The following is a 19,622-nucleotide window of genomic DNA, read 5'->3' on the forward strand; positions in this document are numbered from 1 at the left end:
TTACCTTTACCAATTCCTGTGCATTGCTAGTAGGTGAACTAACCTCACAGTCATTGCCAGTTTCCCCTGCATCTGAATAGTTGTTTGGAACTCACCTGGTCAACTCTTGAGAGCAACTGGTCCCTGGTTGCTTGTAGGAAATAACAGCTGGGGCTATAGAGTTGTCTGCATTCTACAAAGTATGATTAGACTTGGCAGAATTAGATTTAAAAAAAAAATTGGATGGCTAATATAGATGTTTAAAAATAAATACTCTTTTCAATTTTTCTTTATTTAAACTTTCAGAGTTGCGGGAAATTATGGAGGAAGGGTCAGACAATAATTGTTTAATAAACCTTGAGATTCAAAACTTTATAACTGTTAAAACACAATATGTCAACATCACGTCAAAATGTACAAAGTAAATATCCTTAAATCAAACTCTTAAATTCTAGGCAGCATTTTTCTTCCTTTATCAGAGGAAATATGTTTTTTCTGTTTGTGAGTGTACGGAGAAATTGACACGTAGTGATAAAAAATCTAATCCTTTCAAACCTTGGTGCTACTCTTTGTCCCTACCTTCCATCCTTTGTCATTGTCTTTAGGTGCTGGTTGAACTTTATACTGGCTGTCCTATTAGAAGTTCAGAGAGCTCTTTTCTACCTCTGTCGTAGTAGTATTTGGCTTGCTGATGACACTTCTTAATTTTTCTGTTACCTTTTCTGCTACTGCTGGCTTCAAAAGTTTATTTGCTGCAGGCAGTAATCAGTGTGTGGTGTGACATGAGATTGTGTACTGGACTGCTGCCCTGACTTTCTGTTGGTATATTTGTTCAATCCATTACTGCTGTCCATGGGTCTTTATTATCCCACTACGCCTTGCTTAGCAATTTCTCTGTAATCTCGGCAGCTACTTTTGCTTTGCCCTTAGACTGGCTGTGTTGCAGAAAGGATGTGATATTTTCAAATTCTGCTGATGCTGCAAATTGTGCAAATTCCTGACAAGCAAACTGAGGTCCATTACCTTTAATAAGTCTCTGGAATTCCGTTCAGGCAAAGTGGGCTTCCCAGCATTCAAAGACAGAAATTGTTGTTGAATTTAAGGGATCTGTTTCCAAATAATCCAGAGAGTCAATCAATCATCACCAGGTATACTATATTTCTCAGAATACGTTGGTCTATTCCTATCTTGCTCAGTCATGTTTCAGAGAATTGTAAGAAGAGGTGGACAATTTTATTTGGATGAATAGTTTATTTGCTGAAAAATGCAGCTTTGGCCAAACCAAACCATCCCCAAATTTGACCCCACAGTTTCATTTTTCAGAGCTAGCTTCAGAAAGCCGTATGTGTTTGTGTGTGTGTGTGCGCTGTTATAACTGTCAGCCCATTAGTTGGGGTCTTTCCTGGGATGTGGAATACCCAGGTATGAATCCTCACCATTCACTGGGTCAAAGAGAGAGTGAGAATGAAAATGACTCTGTTGCCTGGTGATTAAGGCACTCTCTTGGAAGAAAGAAGATATTAATTCAGATCTTGTCTCTGTCCAATTCAAAGGACGGACTTGAATCCACATCTCCCACCTCCCAGGTCACTGAAAAATACATGTATTTCTTGCCTTTCTTTGCAGACCACTCTTTTTTTTTTTATTCTTTTAGTCTGAGTTTGCCATTATTTTGTGTGATGCTGTATATCTTACACTGTTTCTAATGTTTTCAAATTTGTAACCGTTTATTTTATTCACTGCTGCAGTAGATAGCAGCAGCATTAAGTTCCAGTCTTTGTTTTGCAATGTGTGTTCTGATGCCATTATTTTTCATGTCTACAACTATATGATCCCTAATGAATTTGTCTGTAAGTGTGCCAGAGTTACATGACAAGGGTAACTGGTGTGGCTTGGTTGCGTATTGGTTTGTAGTTTTGAGTTTCATTTTGATCAGATGTATGGAAAATATACTTCTCATATATTATCATTTTTTTAGGGACAAGTATTTTTCTAAAGCATCTAAGACTTTATTTACATCTTGCCTTTCTTCATCTGCCAGCTGTAAGTGCTGACATATAGGAAAGCAGTCCTTACCCATTGCTTTATTCAGAGTAGCCATTCCGCCTGCCATGCTTTCTTTGTTCAGTCCTGCAGCCATTTCACAGTTTGTCCATGAGGCCCTGAAGCAGCTCCGTTTTTCATAGACATCCCCATGTATTTGTTCCATAGCAGGGAGTGGGATATTTGAGTCATTACTGATGTCACTGAGTGCCTCTGGTCAGCCACAACAAAAAGTTAAAGCAGTAAAAACTTTTATTCTGACACCATGTTAAGAACTGATATAAAGAGCAGATAGTGGAAATCATCTGCTGTACTGTGCACAAGTTTTATTGGTCCTACAAAACCCAGGAACTATGCGACATATTCTTGAGCACCGTCTGCTGGCATCTAATCAATTAACTATTAACAATTTGCTTATATTCAGATGAAGACCTCTTATAACGCTCTTTATCTTCCCATCAATCTGACCTCTGTTTGTCCCTCATGGTTCTGTTTTCAACCCCTTCTCTTTTCCCTCTTAGCTGTGATTAGATGTCTTTAATGCCATGATTTTTAAGTACCTCTTCCATGGTAATGATTACTGTCTTTTTCACAAGCTGAGCATCACATGTTTCCTCCTAATCTCTCTCTCTTTCTGTCACCTTCTCTATCACCTCTAAGAAATGCATTTGTCCTGGATAGTAAATGTTCTTATTTTTTAAAATTGTACATAGGTGTTTTTTTTTTTGTTTTTTTTTTTTTTGCAATGATGATCTATTCTTGCCTCTCAGGATTGGTAATAAAGAACCATCTTTAGGTAAAAATGAGAAAATGGAGAATCTGACCTAAAACCACATTTCCATTCTTGTCTAGCTTTCCTTTCACTACTTTCTTGGGGGAATGATAGTCAATTTGATCTAACTTATGTTTTGTTTTACAGAAAATAAGGATGGAAGCTCATGCAAAATTTGCAGTGCTTTGGCATCTCACAAGGGACCTTCATGTTAACAAGTCTTCTTCCTTTGGCCGTTCCTTTGACAGGTTGGTTATCATTAGGGCCCTACCAAATTCATGATCCATTTTGGTAAATTTCACAGTTTCAGATGTTTAAATCTGTGTTCAAAAATTTTCTCACCAAACCCCCATCACTAGCCTCACCTTTCTCAGCTAGGATTGTGCTCATACACACAGTTTCTTTGTGTGAATGTGATGAAAGAAAATTAATTTGAATGTTGTACCCTTTATGTACAACTGTGGGACAGCACAGTGAAGTGTTGCATTTCATCTTGCATTTCTTTTGGAGCTACCTCTGTTATTTATTGCTGAAGAGAACATGGTAAATTCTGTAGAAAAGCTGATGAATATGACCACAGAATGGCATAAAAATGTTAAAGATAATTAGGGGCTACTCGGTGTATTAACTAAGAGGTAAGGCAACTGTTAATTTTCTCCCTTGGAAAGGGCTCTCAAGACCTAAGATATGAAAGGGAGAAAATTATGAAAATAGGAACAGTGTTATTGTCAAGTAAGCTATATTTCTGTTCTCAGTCCTTGAGGATAACACTTGTAGATAATAATTATTTTATTTTCTCTGCAACCTCATTTACAGATTTTTAAAACTGTTGCTGTTATTTATATTGCAGTATCACCTAAAGGGCAACCAAGTTAGGGCTTCATTGTGCTAGATGCTGTACAAACACAGTAAATGAGAATTCCTCTATTATTTTGATCTGTCTTTACTGTTAGTGCTTTCTGTCTCCTTTTCTGTTGTTCTAGAATATGTAAATTTCACTTTTGGATGCAAAATTTGAAAGAGAGCTTCTCATTGATTCCAAACAAAATGCCACTTATGTGAAACAAGCTGTAATCAGTATGTCTTGGGATACTCATCTGAACAAACCTAATATATTACTATTGCTCAGTACATAGGTTATAAAGAATCATTGCAATCACATCAGTGCAAACTTAGAGAGCAATATATTTTTTGAAAATCTGAGTAGAGTTTTAATTACACATCTCAACATTCCTCATGCATATATGAAAGATTAGTATATTAAACATAGTTGTTGCTTGCTAATTATTTTGAGTGAAAGAGAGGAAGTACACTTGCATATTGAGATAGAAAAAGCAGAGAAAGTGCTCATTGAAAGTGGGCAAATATTGAAGTTTAATGTAGATTAGATTAAAATAGATTATATTCTGTAGTAGCAACGTGTTAGATTTATTCCTGTTTTTTTCCCCCAGGTCTTTGTTCATTATGCTGGACAGCCTTAATAGCTTAGATGGTTCTACCTGGTCAGTGGGGCAAGCATGGTTAAACCAAGTACTCCAAAGACATGACATTGCAAGAGTACTTGAACCTTTGCTTCTACTGCTACTACATCCAAAAACACAGAGAGTTTCTGTGCAACGAGTTCAGGCTGAGTGCTACTGGAATAAGTCTCCTCACTACCCTGAAGAAGAAACTGAAAAGCACTTCATGCAAAAATTTAGCTGTGGTGATGGTAAGTACAATTTAACCCCCTCAAAAATTCCTTAATAACTAACATTTTATTAATTTAAGTATATATAATATTTTATGTATTTTTGTCCATATAACATGAAACAGATGGCAGAAGAAACACCAGGCGTGATTTGCATATTAAATAGTTTTCAGAACTGCCAGCATTTAGGATGCTGGTAAAGATTATATTCTCTTTCCAAAAAATTTTTTAGTCTCAGTGAAAACTTCTCTGTGGGTTCAACTCTGCAGCATGCCAAATATTTGGAGTACAGTTAAACCAACTTTTCCCTTGTATATGTCACAGTTTCAGGGATAACTGCACCTTTCACCTCCACCTCTACAGCTCCTTGAGGGCATCCACTTGAGGTTTCAGGCTTCTTAGGAGTAACCTCTCTCAGTCGGAGACCTCTGTCTCTCTCTCTCTCTCTCTCTCTCCAGGGGTTTAGACTTGCTTTGTGCTGTTAAACAGTCACCCCTATCCACTTCAGAAGTGGTTGAAGCTATCCTATTAATCATTTAATTGATGGGTGAAGCTCTGCTTTATACAGTTAGTAAATGGACATTTAAGTTGCTTTATGATCTTTCAGGATGAAAGGTGCAAAGTATAATAATTTTATTTAAATGTAAGTTTTTATTATTTCTGCTTATATCTCAAGTTCAAAGTAAACCTAAAGAAAAACTATTTGTAGGCCGTAACTATTTTTTGTGATTTCTTTTTTAAGCATTTTCTCACATGCCTGTAAGCCAACGACAACTCATTACACCTAAAGAAAACAATGAAAAACAACTTATCATGGATGAAATGGGGAACTTCAGTCTCACAGTTAACCCTTTGAGTGACAGACTGTCCTTGTTAAGTACTAGCAGTGAGACTATTCCAATGGTGGTGTCTGATTTTGACCTTCCCGACCATCAAATAGAAATACTCCAGAGTTCTGACTCTGGCTGTTCACAGTCATCTGCTGGAGACAACCTGAGCTATGAGGTGGAGGCAGAAAGCCTCGGTGCTCAGAATAGTTCTCAGACATTGCGAGAAGACTCACCTGATGAAATTGTGCACCAGGTGGTTACTGACTTGATATGCAAGGTAGTAAGTGGTCTTGGAGAGGAGACCGAATCCGTTAAACATGATCTGCATCCCGATGATGTTTCATCTAAATTCAGTACTTTAGATCACTCTGAGGAGGTTTCTAAAAGTGAAGATGAAAATATTCAAAGCAGCCAGAACAGTTTGTTTGGTGATGACAGTTCTCAGTTATTTTCTGCTTCGATTGAGACTGGACTTGAAAGACTAATGGATTCATCACCTTGTACTGGAGTAAGCACTCAGGCCCCCTCTGACCTTACTTTCAGGTCATCAGATGCAAAATCTGGACAAAGAAGTCACAGTAGTATTCAGTTCAGCTTCAAAGGAAAACTACCAGAAAAAATGTCAGAAAAAGAAACTATTGTTAAAGAGGCTGGTAAGCAACCAGGAGCAAAGCCCAAAGTGAAAATAGCCAGAAGGAAAGATGAAGACAAGAAAAAAGCACAAACAGAAAAGCTTAAACAAACCAGTATTTTCTTTAGTGATGGTCTTGATTTAGAGAATTGGTACAGCTGTGGAGAGGGAGAAATTTCAGAAATAGAGAGTGATGTGGGGTCTCCAGGAATACGAAAATCTCCTAGTTTTAACATTCATCCATTATATCAACATGTTTTGCTTTATCTCCAGTTATATGACTCCTCAAGAACATTATATGCTTTTTCTGCAATCAAAGCAATCTTGAAAACAAACCCCTCTGCTTTTGTAAATGCCATCTCTACTACCAGTGTCAACAATGTATACACTCCTCAGCTGTCCTTGCTTCAGAATCTTTTAGCCAGGCATCGAATATCTGTTATGGGCAAAGACTTCTATAGTCACATTCCAGTGGACTCTAATCATAACTTTAGGAGTTCTATGTACATAGAAATTCTTATCTCTCTATGTTTATACTATATGAGGAGCCACTATCCAACTCATGTAAAGGTAACCCCACAAGATCTAATAGGAAACCGCAATATGCAGATGATGAGCATTGAAATTTTGACACTTCTCTTTTCTGAACTGGCAAAAGTAATAGAAAGTTCTGCAAAGGGCTTTCCTAGCTTTATTTCAGACATGTTATCCAAATGCAAGGTTCAGAAAGTGATCCTGCACTGTTTGCTATCTTCTATCTTTAGTGCACAGAAGTGGCACAGTGAAAAGGTAGCTGGTAAAAACATAGTTGTTATTGAAGAAGGTCTCTCTGAAGACAGCCTTATCAACTTTTCTGAAGATGAATTTGACAGTGGCAGTACTCTACAGTCACAGCTCTTAAAAGTGCTTCAGCGACTAATTGTCTTAGAGCATAGAGTAATGACCGTGCCTGAGGAGAACGAAACAGGCTTTGAATTTGTCATTACTGACTTGGAGCAGATTAACCCACAGCAGCCAATGACTTCACTTCAGTACTTACACTCCCAACCAATAACCTCTCAAGGCATGTTTCTCTGTGCAGTAATAAGAGCTTTACACCAACACTGTGCCTGTAAAATGCACCCCCAGTGGATTGGCCTAATCACTTCTACTCTGCCTTACATGGGAAAAGTTCTACAAAGAGTGGTAGTTTCTGTGACCCTCCAGCTTTGCAGGAATTTGGATAATTTAATTCAGCAGTATAAATATGAAACAGGATTATCCGATAGCAGGCATGTATATACTTTTTTTCTTTTTGCAAATTTGATCATATATTTAAATGTTTACTTAGCTGTGTGGAGCAAATTCACAACAAACTCAATGTTGCATTTTAGGCCGCTTTGGATGGCATCAATTACTCCACCAGATATGATTCTTACCCTGTTAGAAGGCATCACAACAATAATTCATTACTGTCTACTTGATCCGTCTACACAGTATCATCAGGTAAACTTAGTCAAGTATCTGAGAGGCTTCTTATGTCACATTTGTTAAATTAGAGTGTATGGTCTACATTTGGAATGCTTGTAATGTTGCATTTGCTCTGAATTTAAGTTTGAGGTGCTTGTGGGGAACATATTCATAGAATCATAAAATACCAGAGTTGGAAGGGACCTCAGGAGATCATGTAGTCCAAACCCTGCTCAAAAAGCAGGACCAATCCTCAATTTTTTTTGCCCCAGATCCCTAAATGGCCCCCTCAAGGATTGAACTCACAACCCTGGGTTTAGCAGGCCAATGATCAAACCACGGAGCTATCCCTCCCCCCAATATATATTCAATATATTTAAATCATAATGAATTATTTTTGGGTAATAATTGGGATTTAGAGAATTCTTATAAGAGAAAGCATTATTCATTGATAACATATTGTATACAAACCATAAATTTTTCCAATCGTTGCATGTATTCTCCAAAGATTCAGTTGTCACAAAGCCTTATTCTTGGAGTCCATGCTCCTACACAAGAGCAAGGGTGGGAATTCCTCCACCTCAGAATTCTAAAGGGTTAGTTCCAGCAGCCAATCTTAACTGTGGAACTTACCATTGGTGCCACACTTTGTTGTTCCTGAATATGGTTGGGTTCTGTGTTCACCTACCTAGTTAACTCTGCTACTTGGATTTACGCTCTTTAGAAACAAAACTTTCTGTCGGAATGTCCATTCTAGTGCCTCTTCCTGCTAGCTTGAAGCTTTGTATATTAGCAGCTTGACTTTTGGCTCTGACAATATTTTGTAGCTGCAGCTGAGTGCATAGTCTATATACTGGGCATTTGGCCCTGAACCTAATGGACCACTTTTTCTTGTTGACTGTTTAGCTTTATTTAAATATATATTTTCTATCCCTTTCCCCAACTCTTTTCAGTAGTCACCATCAAAATACATATTACCTGTCTTTGCAAGTAGATAATGTTGTTATGGTATTCATTGTAGCACTAATTCTGAAGTAATGTTAATCACTTGCAAAGGCATTTACAAAGATTTAAATGTAATCACTGTAGAAATAGAGATGATAATGAAAAACCCTCAGACCTTCAGAATATGCCCCAGTCTAATTGATAGCATTTTTAACATATCCCCTACCAACTTATCTATATACCCCATGGATAAGCACAGTCTTTGCTTTGTCTGCCTTGTGAAGGAGAATGCTGGGCTGGATCCGCTTGCAGGGTCAGCTGGAAGGTCACTACAAGCCCTGTGGTCCTGGATTAAGCACACTCCGCAACACTTCTGATAAATCCATACAGTCAGAAATACCACTGGGTGTCAAGACTCTGTGTTAGCACCAGCTACATCAGCAGATGTCTATGGGGATGAGCGAGGAAACTATGCTTTGACATCTTCCAGCCATACAGCTCCACTCAATATGCCAGTGTCATATTTGCCTATCGTGACACTGAATTTCTTATGTGATGTTTGGGAATAAAGCAGTAAACAGTAAACATTGAGTATGGAAGATACACTGGTTAGTTTTGGCCAAACTAAAATCTCTACATGCATTGTAATCAGAATATAAAACTGTAGGGTACATCTTTATACGTTCTGAAAACCCACACTTTTTTATTTATATATTTCACTAAATCAATGCATTGTACAATAGATATTAAAGGTGCTACTTTATTATTTGAGAAGCGTACACTGCTAAAGGAATATGCTTCCTATTGCTCCTTAAAATACAAATTTATATTAATAGACACATCATGCCAGAGGAATTGAAAAGACATTAAAAAAATACTGATTTTTCATTTTCTTGCTGTTATTCAGAACCAACAGGGTAAACATCTTACAAAAGCCTATGTAGATGTTCATCCTAAAATCACAGTGTAAAATGTTTAGCTGTTCTTGTTATTTCTTAATTTATATAATTTTGCTAATGCTAGTATGTAGATATTTAATGCTGGGTTGTCGTTTTTTATAATACCTCTAGCTTTTGGTTAATGTAGACCAGAAACACTTGTTTGAAGCACGCAGTGGAATCCTGTCTATCCTTCATATGATCATGTCGTCTGTGACTTTGCTGTGGAGCATACTGCACCAGGCAGATTCTTCAGAGAAAACAACTGCTGCAGCAGCTGCATCTGTTACCACTATTAATCTTGGATCAACAAAGGTCAGAACATCAGGAGTAACATGGTTTGAATTGTGCATGGTTACCTTTGTCAAACCAAATCTAACTGTATTCCATTAGTATTTCTTAGAAGAGTCTTTCAACTTTTGCAATACCTGAGTTGTCCCCAGGCTAAGAGGGGATGGGCAGCCAGTTTATAATTAGTTTACAATTTGCTTTGGTAAAATGTATAAGTTCTGACAAAAATATGATTTTCCAGTTAGTACTGTACTGATGACATAACATCACCCATGAACAATAGCTGAAGCAGAGAGAAGGGGAAGTGTTCACATTGTAAACCATTTAAAATACCATTTTATATCTCTAAGGTTATAGAATATTTGTTTAAAATCTTTACAAAAATCTCACAATATATTTCAATAAACACTTGATCTGACACCCTCATGAGGTTCCATGCTCCATCCAGCTCCTGTTAGCGGCATCATTGTATGGAGAGAGATCATATCAGATCACAGGATGGCGACTGGAAAGAGTAGGTTGCGGACAGGAGGAATTGAACAATATGGTATTTGAGGAGTTTTTCAAAGTATTCCAGTAACATGCTTGATGTCCTGCTTTGCCCATTTATTGGAGTCAGTTCAAACTCTTCCGCTATTGAAGGAATTTTGTGTTTTTGTAAACAAATTCAGGTTATCTGATATGATACATGGATTTTAGTGTGATTTCCACATAGTCGTAATGTTACTTTATGTACTACAAACCTGTTCACCTTAATATACACAATATTATTTTTTGATGTATGTATAAAAAAAGGGACACCATGCTACAGGTTTTTACAACACATCCATTGAAACTAATGGCATTTAATTCTCTGTATTGTCTTTCTATAAACACCTGCTTCCTGGTCATATTCATGTTGGCAAAAAGACTCTCTGAAATCAGTTTCCTTACAGAAGGGGTGACCCATACTGCATATTTCACGAAGACAAGATCATCCTTTGTACTCCAGAATAATTGGTTACCTAAGTTTAATACTTACATACATCACAGATTGTTCTCTTTTTGTTTTGCCTGAAGCTTCAGTAGTCAAGAGCACTTGTCATATGCTGGATGTGAGAAGAGCTGTTAAGATTTATCTTGATTAGAACAAAACTAATTCAGGACAATATCTAGGATGACCTTTTCCTGTACTTCACCCCATTCAAGATAAATCCTTTGGGTGCCATGACAACAGCCACTTCAAAGTCAAGCAGAGTTAATATGGTTGGATAAGGAGTTACTGTAAAGAACTTTTGTATGATCTGTTTAATGCTTCAGTACATCTTTGGAAGCAGTTATCTGAATGAGTGCAGAAGGGGCATGGCTAAACTCTGGAAGTCCATATAGAAGTCTACGCTTGCCTCTGGTATTTGCAAGAAGAGAAGTGCTGCCCAAATATTACAGAATAGGAGAGGGATCGTTCTCAGAAATTTTTCAGTGTGGTATGTCAGTCAGTGAGAGTATAAAGTTTGGATGCTTGTTTCAATGTGTGCACATTCTCTTTCTGTGTTTCAGAATTTGAGGCAGCAGATTCTTGAATTGTTGGGCCCAATATCAATGAATCACGGTGTTCACTTTATGGCTGCTGTTGCATTTGTATGGAATGAGAGGAGACAAAACAAAAACACTTCTAGAACAAAGGTATGTGCATGTCGCTAGTTGACATGGCTACTTGAATAAGTGGTAATCTGATTTACTGGATTTCCACTATTTGTCTTTAGAACCTACTTCAAAAAATTCAAGCTAAGATTTTTGGGGTCAAATGAAACATTTTGCAAATCCTTTTCATAAGTGCATTTATGTTTATGCATGTGTCCGCATGGTCAAATAACCACACATTTATTTTAGAATTGAATAAAATTGTTAATGTTTTTATAATAGAATTTTTTAAAAAAACATTATTGTAAGTGACTAATATTTAAAATAGAGACTTCAAAGGAAAGTGACAGTCAATGAATATCTGGTAAACTATTTGTCCAGAAAATTTCATCTACATCTCGTTCCTACAAGTTTGTTTGTTTGTTTGTTTTTTAAATATTCTTAGCTTCTCATGCATTGTCCTTTACTTTGGAAAACTATTCTCATCAACTTCTTCTACGCTGGACAACACTATTAACTGTAATAGTAATGTATAGCATATGTTGGTCTTTTCCAGGTTATTCCTACAGCCAGTGAAGAACAGCTTCTACTGGTAGAGCTAGTTCGCTCTATCAGTGTTATGAGAACAGAGACTGTTATACAAACAGTAAAAGAAGTTTTAAAGCAGCCTCCAGCCATAGCCAAGGACAAGGTAGGAAAATCACAGAGTTGTTGCTAGTTCATATGATGCTATTTTAGAAGTGATAAATTGTACAAGTACTCAAATTGTGCTGAAGGAACATGCTACCAATGTGCTGTAGGTTGGTAACAGGTGTCCGCTACCAAAATCTGTTTCTGGTAATTTCTTCTTAATCCTATTGTATGTAGAAAACCATTTTTCTCTCATTTTAAAAATATATTTAGTGAAAGAAGCTAGATTGACAGCATTTGAATTATATAATCAATTGTGTTTCATATTTCAAAAATAAGCAAGTTCAGGTTAACAAAGTAGTTGTGCCACCTGTACAGTATCATATACTGATTTAAAATTCACTCTTTTGGATACCTACTAGATAGGAGGATTAATCGGATGTGACTCTTTTTTTTTTTCATGGGGGCTAAGATATTTTTAAGGCTGGGATGCCCCAGGATTCCCATTCTTTTCTCCTTTGTTATTGCTTTTGAAAGGCCTCGTATCATCTGTCCAGTTGAGGGAGGTCTAGATGTGATCTCTGGCCTCTCACTCTGGAGCCTGTTAGTGGCGTTCTGTGATTCAGCTAGGGTGGAGGGGATAGGGGAGAGTGCTTCAGAGTAACATTAGGTTTTACATGGCTAAGATTTTTGCTGCCCAAGTGTGACACTCAGACACCCCTCTGAGTGCATTGCAATTTAATTTGACCTCAAGCTATCCACTGTTTTGTTACCTTTTAAAACCTGGTAGTTGGTTCAACACCCACTGTTTTTGCTGAGGTAAACAAAAAGACAAAAGTCAATTTCTTCCTGGTGACACTGATTTCTTGTCTTTCTAGAAGCATCTGTCATTGGAAGTCTGCATGCTGCAATTTTTCTATGCTTATATTCAAAGGTAAGACAATGAGGCTGTAGATCCTTTATTGTTTTCTTTCTGTATCATCAGTCAGTAGATAACTATGAAAGAGAATCTGGACATTTTATATCCTTAACAGAAAGTTGCCTCCCTCTGATTTACTACAACAGACCGAAAGGTTACATGAGAAGAAAACAATTTTCTCCATTTGTAATCTATGAGCTATATCCACTTAGACTCAGCATTGCAATGCCTAACTTCTAGGCACACTGACACCTAGTAGAATCCACAGTCCTGAGTTAGGTGCCCAGGCTCCCTAGACAATGCTTGGGGAGAATTAGGCACCTAAGAATGGGATGCACAAAAGCCAGCAAGCTAAGTGGAGAGCTGCCTAAGCTAGCCATTAGAAAATACTGAAGACAGAGGTGGAGCCTAAGCCCTGCTCCTCAAAGGGAATTAGGCACATAATGGGAGGCACCTCGCTAGGGATTTATAGCCATGAACCCTCTCCAAGAGTTAGGCACGTCAGCCAGGTCAGTCCTTTCTTGCAGAAAATGGAGGGGGAGGAAGAGGTGGAGATGTCCCCCTAATATTCAATAGCTTAGTGTTTGAGCACTCACCCAGGACCTGGGGGATCGGGGCTCAAATTCCCTCTCTGCCTGTTGTGGAGTAAGAACTTGAACCTAGATCTCCCACCTCTCCAGCGAGTGCTCTAATCATTGGGCTATAGGGTATTCTCTCAATCTGTCCTGTTGGAGCTGTTCCACTTTGTGTAAATAAATAAATATTCATTGGACTAGAGAGAGCGTGAGATTATTCTATAGCACAGTGGTCAGGCACTTACCTGAAAGACCCATGTTCCAGCCCCTGTTCTAATGAATATCTAATTATTTATACAAAGTGGAACAGTTTCAACAGAGAGATGGAGAGACCTGCCCAAGAATACCTATATGGTTAGGGCACTCCCCATGCAGGTAGGAGACCGGAGTTCAGGCAGAATGGGGATTTGATCCTGGGTGAGTGCTCTAACCACTGGGTTATTGGGCATAAATACACTACTACTACTGAATGGGTCCTGATATGGTAGCTATGCTCTGATAACACCTACCAGATTGGGCCCCTCAGGTGAGATAGGCAGAAGAATGCCTAGTTTGTGGATCTCACTGGGGTTTAGACATGATCTGTGTATCAGGAATGAGGTGGCTTTGTGCATGTCCACCAGCAGAAACATAGGTGGAATTTAGCTACGTACAAGGTAAGGGGGCAGCTGATTGGAGGTTTTGAGAATCCAAATTTTGCAGTTAGGTGCCTAAAGTGGCAGTTATGCACCTAAATTCATTTGTGGGTCTAGCTGGTTTGTGTTATTTTATATTATAGATGAAAAGGGAATCTTCTGGGTTCCTCAATTCCCCCTTTATCTTTCATTCTCTCCCCTAAATGGAAAGGCCCACAGCAAACCTCTCTGCAGCTGAGGAAGACTGGACTCAGACCCCTCCAGACTCATCAGTACCATTTCAGTCATTGGCCAGAGAGGGTGTCTTCTTCCCCATACCTTCAGAGTCTGGCACATTACCTCCCCATTTCTATTGATCTGTTAACCAAGTGGGTGAGACAGGTCCTAAATTTTGATCTCCTGTATGTGAACAGTGCTTTTGGTTGGCACTAAAGTTGATGTTGTCAGACAGGAGAGATGGGACAATAGAAAATTTGACACTTGACATGATTTTATCACTTTAACTCTCTCATCATCTTACAGGATTCCAGTGTCCAGCTTAGTAGACAGCTGGGCAACACTATTGCTTCTTCTGAAGGATTCTGTACAACTCAGTCTTCCAGCACCAGGGCAGTTTCTCATACTTGGGTGAGCAGTTACACTTACAATTTCTAACAAAATTGTGATCCCATAAATGTAAAATTATATAAAGGGCAAGTGTTTAAAATCTTGATTTAATTACTTGTAGTTTTGACTGGAGAAAAATTCCTATTTCCTAGAGACCTTCTTGACAAAGATTTATCTTCAGTGCAGTATCTTACTTGAAAGAATGTTGATCACATACAAATGTTGATTCTTGTATTGCTCCGACAATTTTTCTGGAAGAAACACTTCTGGTATGAGTGTAGTACTGTCTTCATCCAGTTCTCAGCTTCCCTCAGTCACATTGCCAACGGTGTGGTAATTATGAATACTTGTGATGCTAGTTTGTGAGGTCTCCCAACACATTTTTTCCATAGGCCATCAGAGAGCCATTAGATGAAAATGACTTTTTGTCACTTTCACCCGTGGTCAAATTTAAATAAGAGACCTACATATGTCAAACTCCATATCTCATTATTAATCCCCTCAGCTACCAGGACCCTCTAAACAGTAGTTTTAAATGTTTAAATTTACTCAATAAGTCACTCTTATGACTATTTATTTTGTATATTTTCCTCTCATGTGATATAGGATTAATTACCAGCCCAGAAACAGTTTGCTGAACTTCAGAAATAAAATGCTGAATACGGTCATTTGTGTTAAGCACTGAACAATATTCTCTGTAAATTGTAGTAATATTGTAGTGAAGTGTTAAATCAAATAGCCACAAATTAATTTGTCCAAAAACCTCTCCATGAAGATATTTTTGGATGGATTCCAATGTTACATCTACTTGAAAACTATTAATTATACAAATTGTCTGTAACAATCAAAATAAATTTCAGACATTTGGAAATGGGTCTTTTGGAATTTTAGCAAACTAAAGGGAAGTAGCTGAAGTTTCAACTAATGTGTACTGTGCATGTGAATTTGCCATGGAATTTTTGCCTGTTATTCTAAAATAATGCAATATTTTATTTTAAGATTATCATCAGTTTTCATTTAATATATTTTCTTTTTAGTGTTCTAAATGAGTTTATTATGAAAAACCCAAGTCTGGAGAATAAGAAAGATCAAAGAGATCTTCAGGTAAAAAATACGTTTTTGTATAAATTTACTGTTAAAATATTCTTCAGTAAATGCCTAACTGCTGAGAGTACAGCATATCTGATCTTTCCTGTACATTTAAAAAAAATATTTTTAAGCAACTGATCTTGTTATAATGGCTTTTTTATTTCCTTTTGTAGTTTTTTCTATTGCTTATAGTTGTTATATTTTTCTTATTACTGTATTTAACTTAAAATTTTCTTGCTGTAACTTAAACCCGTTGCTATTTGTTCTGTCCTCATTATTAACATTTCTCCCATCAGTCATCTTTCTGTGGACTGAGCCTTGCCTAGGTTTGTTAATTTTATATCACAGTTCTTATTTTCTCAACATTTATCACTTCTGTTGCTGCCCTCTGAGCTTTCTAAGCTTCATTTCTTTTTTTAAAAAATGTTGGAACCCAACACTGAATGCAGTACTCCAACTGAAGCTAAATAGCACTAAGCAGAGAAGATTAATTACCTTGCTGCTTGTACTTGAGGTACTCCTGTTAATACAGCTTGGATTAGTATTTTATGTAGAGGCATTGCAGTTTGGACTCATGTTCAGTTTATGATGCTCTACTACAACCCCCAGACACTTCTCTATGGTACTGCCACAAATCATCATTCACCTAGTCTATGGGCAAAACATGCAGTCAGATATGCATGTTGTCAAGGTTCCTTCCCCACTCTGAACTCTAGGGTACAGATGTGGGGACCTGCATGAAAAACCCCCTAAGCTTATTTTTACCAGCTTAGGTTAAAACTTCCCCAAGGTACAAACTATTTTACCTTTTGCCCCTGGACTTTATTGCTGCCACCACCAAACGTCTAACAAATATGTAACAGGGAAAGAGCCCACCTAGAAACGTCTTCCCCCCAAAATCCTCCCAAACCCTACACCCCCTTTCCTGGGGAAAGCTTGATAAAAATCCTCACCAATTTGCATAGGTGAACACAGACCCAAACTCTTGGATCTTAAGAACAATGAAAAAGCAATCAGGTTCTTAAAAGAAGAAGTTTAATTGAAGAAAAAGTAAAAGAATCACCTGTGTAAAATCAGGATGGTAAATACCTTACAGGGTAATCAGATTCAAAACATAGAGAATCCCTCTAGGCAAAACCTTAAGTTACAAAAAGACACAAAAACAGGAATATACATTCCATTCAGCACAACTTATTTTATCAGCCATTTAAACAAAACAGAATCTAACGCATATCTAACTGGATTGCTTATTAGCCCTTTACAGGAGTTCTGACCTGCATTCCTGCTCTGGTCCCGGCAAAAGCAACACATAGACCGAGAGAACCCTTTGTTTCCCCGCCCCCCAGCTTTGAAAGTATCTTGTCTCCTCATTGGTCATTTTGGTCAGGTGCCAGTGAGGTTATCTTTAGCTTCGTAACCCTTTACAGGTGAAAGGGTTTTTTCCTCTGGCCAGGAGGGATTTAAAGGTAGTTAGCCTTCCCTTTATATTTATGACACATGTACTTACTGAATCTAAAATATACCTTAAGTGAATTCTCTTGTGAGCTTGAACACTTGACTACTTTTTTTGTAAAAAGAAAAGGAGGACTTGTGACACCTTAGAGACTAACAAATTTTATTTGAGCATAAGCTTTCGTGAGCTACAGCTCACTTCATCGGATGCATTCAGTGGAAAATACAGTGAGGAGATTTATATACACAGAGAACATGAAACAATGGGTGTTACCATACACACTGTAACGAGAGTGATCAGGTAAGGTGAGCTATTACCAGCAGGAGAGCAGGGAGTGGGGGACCTTTTGTAGTGATAATCAAGGTGGGCCATTTCCAGCAGTTGACAAGAACGTCTGAGGAACAGTTGGGGAGGTGGGGGGGGAATAAACATGGGGAAATAGTTTTACTTTGTGTAATGACCCATCCACTCCCAGTCTTTATTCAAGCCTAAGTTAATTGTATTCAGTTTGCAAATTAATTCCAATTCAGCAGTCTCTCGTTGGAGTCTGTTTCTGAAGTTTTTTTTGTTGAAGAATTGCCACTTTTAGGTCTGTAATTGAGTGACCAAAGAGATTGAAGTGTTCTCCGACTGGTTTTTGAATGTTATAATTCTTGACGTCTGATTTGTGTCCATTTATTCTTTTACATAGAGACTGTCCAGTTTGGCCAATGTACATGGCAGAGGGCCATTGCTGGCACATGATGGCATATATCACATTGGTAGATGTGCAGGTGAATGAGCTTCTGGTAGTGTGGCTGATGTGATTAGGCCCTATGATGGCGTCTCCTGAATAGATATGTGGACACAGTTGGCAACGGGCTTTGTTGCAAGGATAGTTCCTGGGTTAGTGGTTCTGGTGTGTGGTTGCTGGTGAGTATTTGCTTCAGGTTGGGGGGCTGTCTGTAAGCAAGGACTGGCCTCTCTCCCAAGATCTGTGAGAGTGATGGGTTGTCCTTCAGGATAGGTTGTAGATCCTTGATGCTGCGTTGGAGAGGTTTTAGTTGGGGGCTGAAGGTGATGGCTAGTGGTGTTCTGTTATTTTCTTTGTTGGGCCTGTCCTGTAGTAGGTAACTTCTGGGTACTCTTCTGGCTCTGTCAAGCCCTCAGACAGAGACAAACACCTACAAGATCTCGATCAAGCATTCTTACAACTACAATATCCATCTGCTGAAGTGAAGAAACAGATTGACAGAGCTAGAAGACTGGGAGTGGATGGGTCATTACACAAAGTAAAACTATTTCCCCATTTTTATTCCGCCCCCCCCCCCACTCCCCGCCCCCACTGTTCCTCAGATGTTCTTGTCTGCTGGAAATGGCCCACCTTGATTATCACTACAAAAGGTCCCCCACCCTCCCGCTCTCCTGCTGGTAATAGGTCACCTTACCTGATCACTCTCCTTACAGTGTGTATAGTAACACCCATTGTTTCATGTTCTCTGTGTATATAAACCTCCCCACTGTATTTTCCACTGAATGCTTCCAGTGAAGTGAGCTGTAGCTCACCAAAGCTTATGCTCAAATAAATTTGTTAGTCTCTAAGGTGCCACAACTCCTCCTTTTCTTTTTGCGGATACAGACTAACATGGCTGCTACTCTGAAACCTACTTTTTTTGTGTTTCTCCTATAATTCCAAACCTGCTTAACTCCTGATCAGAGTGCCTAAAACGTTAGCTGCAAAGACATATTGTACTGCAACAGTCATGCTGTTTACCATCTGAAATCACTTTCCTGAACAACTTTCAGGATCATGAGTTAATTCATGTCTCTGATAGAGTAAGTTATTCTTTGATGTTAGGTGAAAAGGCATGCTGTTGGGGGGAAAGGTCTGTTACACAAGCTTTTTAAGCACACTTGTATATATCATATATTACCATATATGACATACCTTTACTTCACCTGTGATCATTGCTAAAATGTTGCACCTCCCATTGCTTTAATTTTGAATGTAAACTCTTTGTGATGGTAAACAGTAGATAGTCCAGCGGAGGTCACATGCTCTATTTGTGATAGGTGATATTTTTGGAAAAAGCAATTCAGGATTATGAAATAATCTTTCAAATTATCCATTCAGACCTTGATATTTCAACTGAAACAGAAAGGTGCTTCAGATTAAAAGAGTTTAATATCCAGAACGAGATTCTGTGAATGGACACAACACACTTAAATTTTCCCAGTCATAGGGATGGCTATTGAATAAACCTTATTTCTGTGTTTTTTTTAAATGAAGATGTGAAAACTATTGCTGCAATCAGATCCATATAGCCTTCCACTTCTTACTCATAGATAAAGCCACTAAGCATGTAATTGTTTCATTTTCCTGATTTCAGACCAGTTCTCTAATTTATCAGAATTATTTTGCATTTCACTTCTATCCTCTGAAGTGTTTGTGCTACCTTTCAACTTCATACCATCTACCAATTTGATTAATCAATTGGCTAAGATCTGTTCACCTCATCCTCCAAGGAGTATTCATCATTGCTGATGT

General features: G+C 38.1%; 1 protein-coding gene across 6 annotated transcripts in view; it reads left to right on the plus strand.

The window, feature by feature from the left end:
• The window catches only part of DOP1A (DOP1 leucine zipper like protein A), an 89,981-nt gene that overhangs the window by 52,417 nt on the left and 17,942 nt on the right, over positions 1-19,622 (plus strand). For all 6 annotated transcript variants that reach the window (XM_073336554.1, XM_073336552.1, XM_073336553.1 and 3 more), the window contains 10 exons: positions 2,942-3,042; positions 4,246-4,505; positions 5,227-7,216; positions 7,319-7,430; positions 9,410-9,592; positions 11,105-11,230; positions 11,745-11,879; positions 12,697-12,752; positions 14,470-14,574; positions 15,591-15,657. In XM_073336554.1, the coding sequence (XP_073192655.1) occupies positions 2,942-3,042; positions 4,246-4,505; positions 5,227-7,216; positions 7,319-7,430; positions 9,410-9,592; positions 11,105-11,230; positions 11,745-11,879; positions 12,697-12,752; positions 14,470-14,574; positions 15,591-15,657 (3,135 nt within the window). The remainder of the gene's footprint in view (positions 1-2,941; positions 3,043-4,245; positions 4,506-5,226; positions 7,217-7,318; positions 7,431-9,409; positions 9,593-11,104; positions 11,231-11,744; positions 11,880-12,696; positions 12,753-14,469; positions 14,575-15,590; positions 15,658-19,622) is intronic.

Source organism: Lepidochelys kempii, chromosome 3 (assembly GCF_965140265.1).
Source record: "Lepidochelys kempii isolate rLepKem1 chromosome 3, rLepKem1.hap2, whole genome shotgun sequence".
NCBI classification, from domain to species: domain Eukaryota; kingdom Metazoa; phylum Chordata; order Testudines; family Cheloniidae; genus Lepidochelys; species Lepidochelys kempii.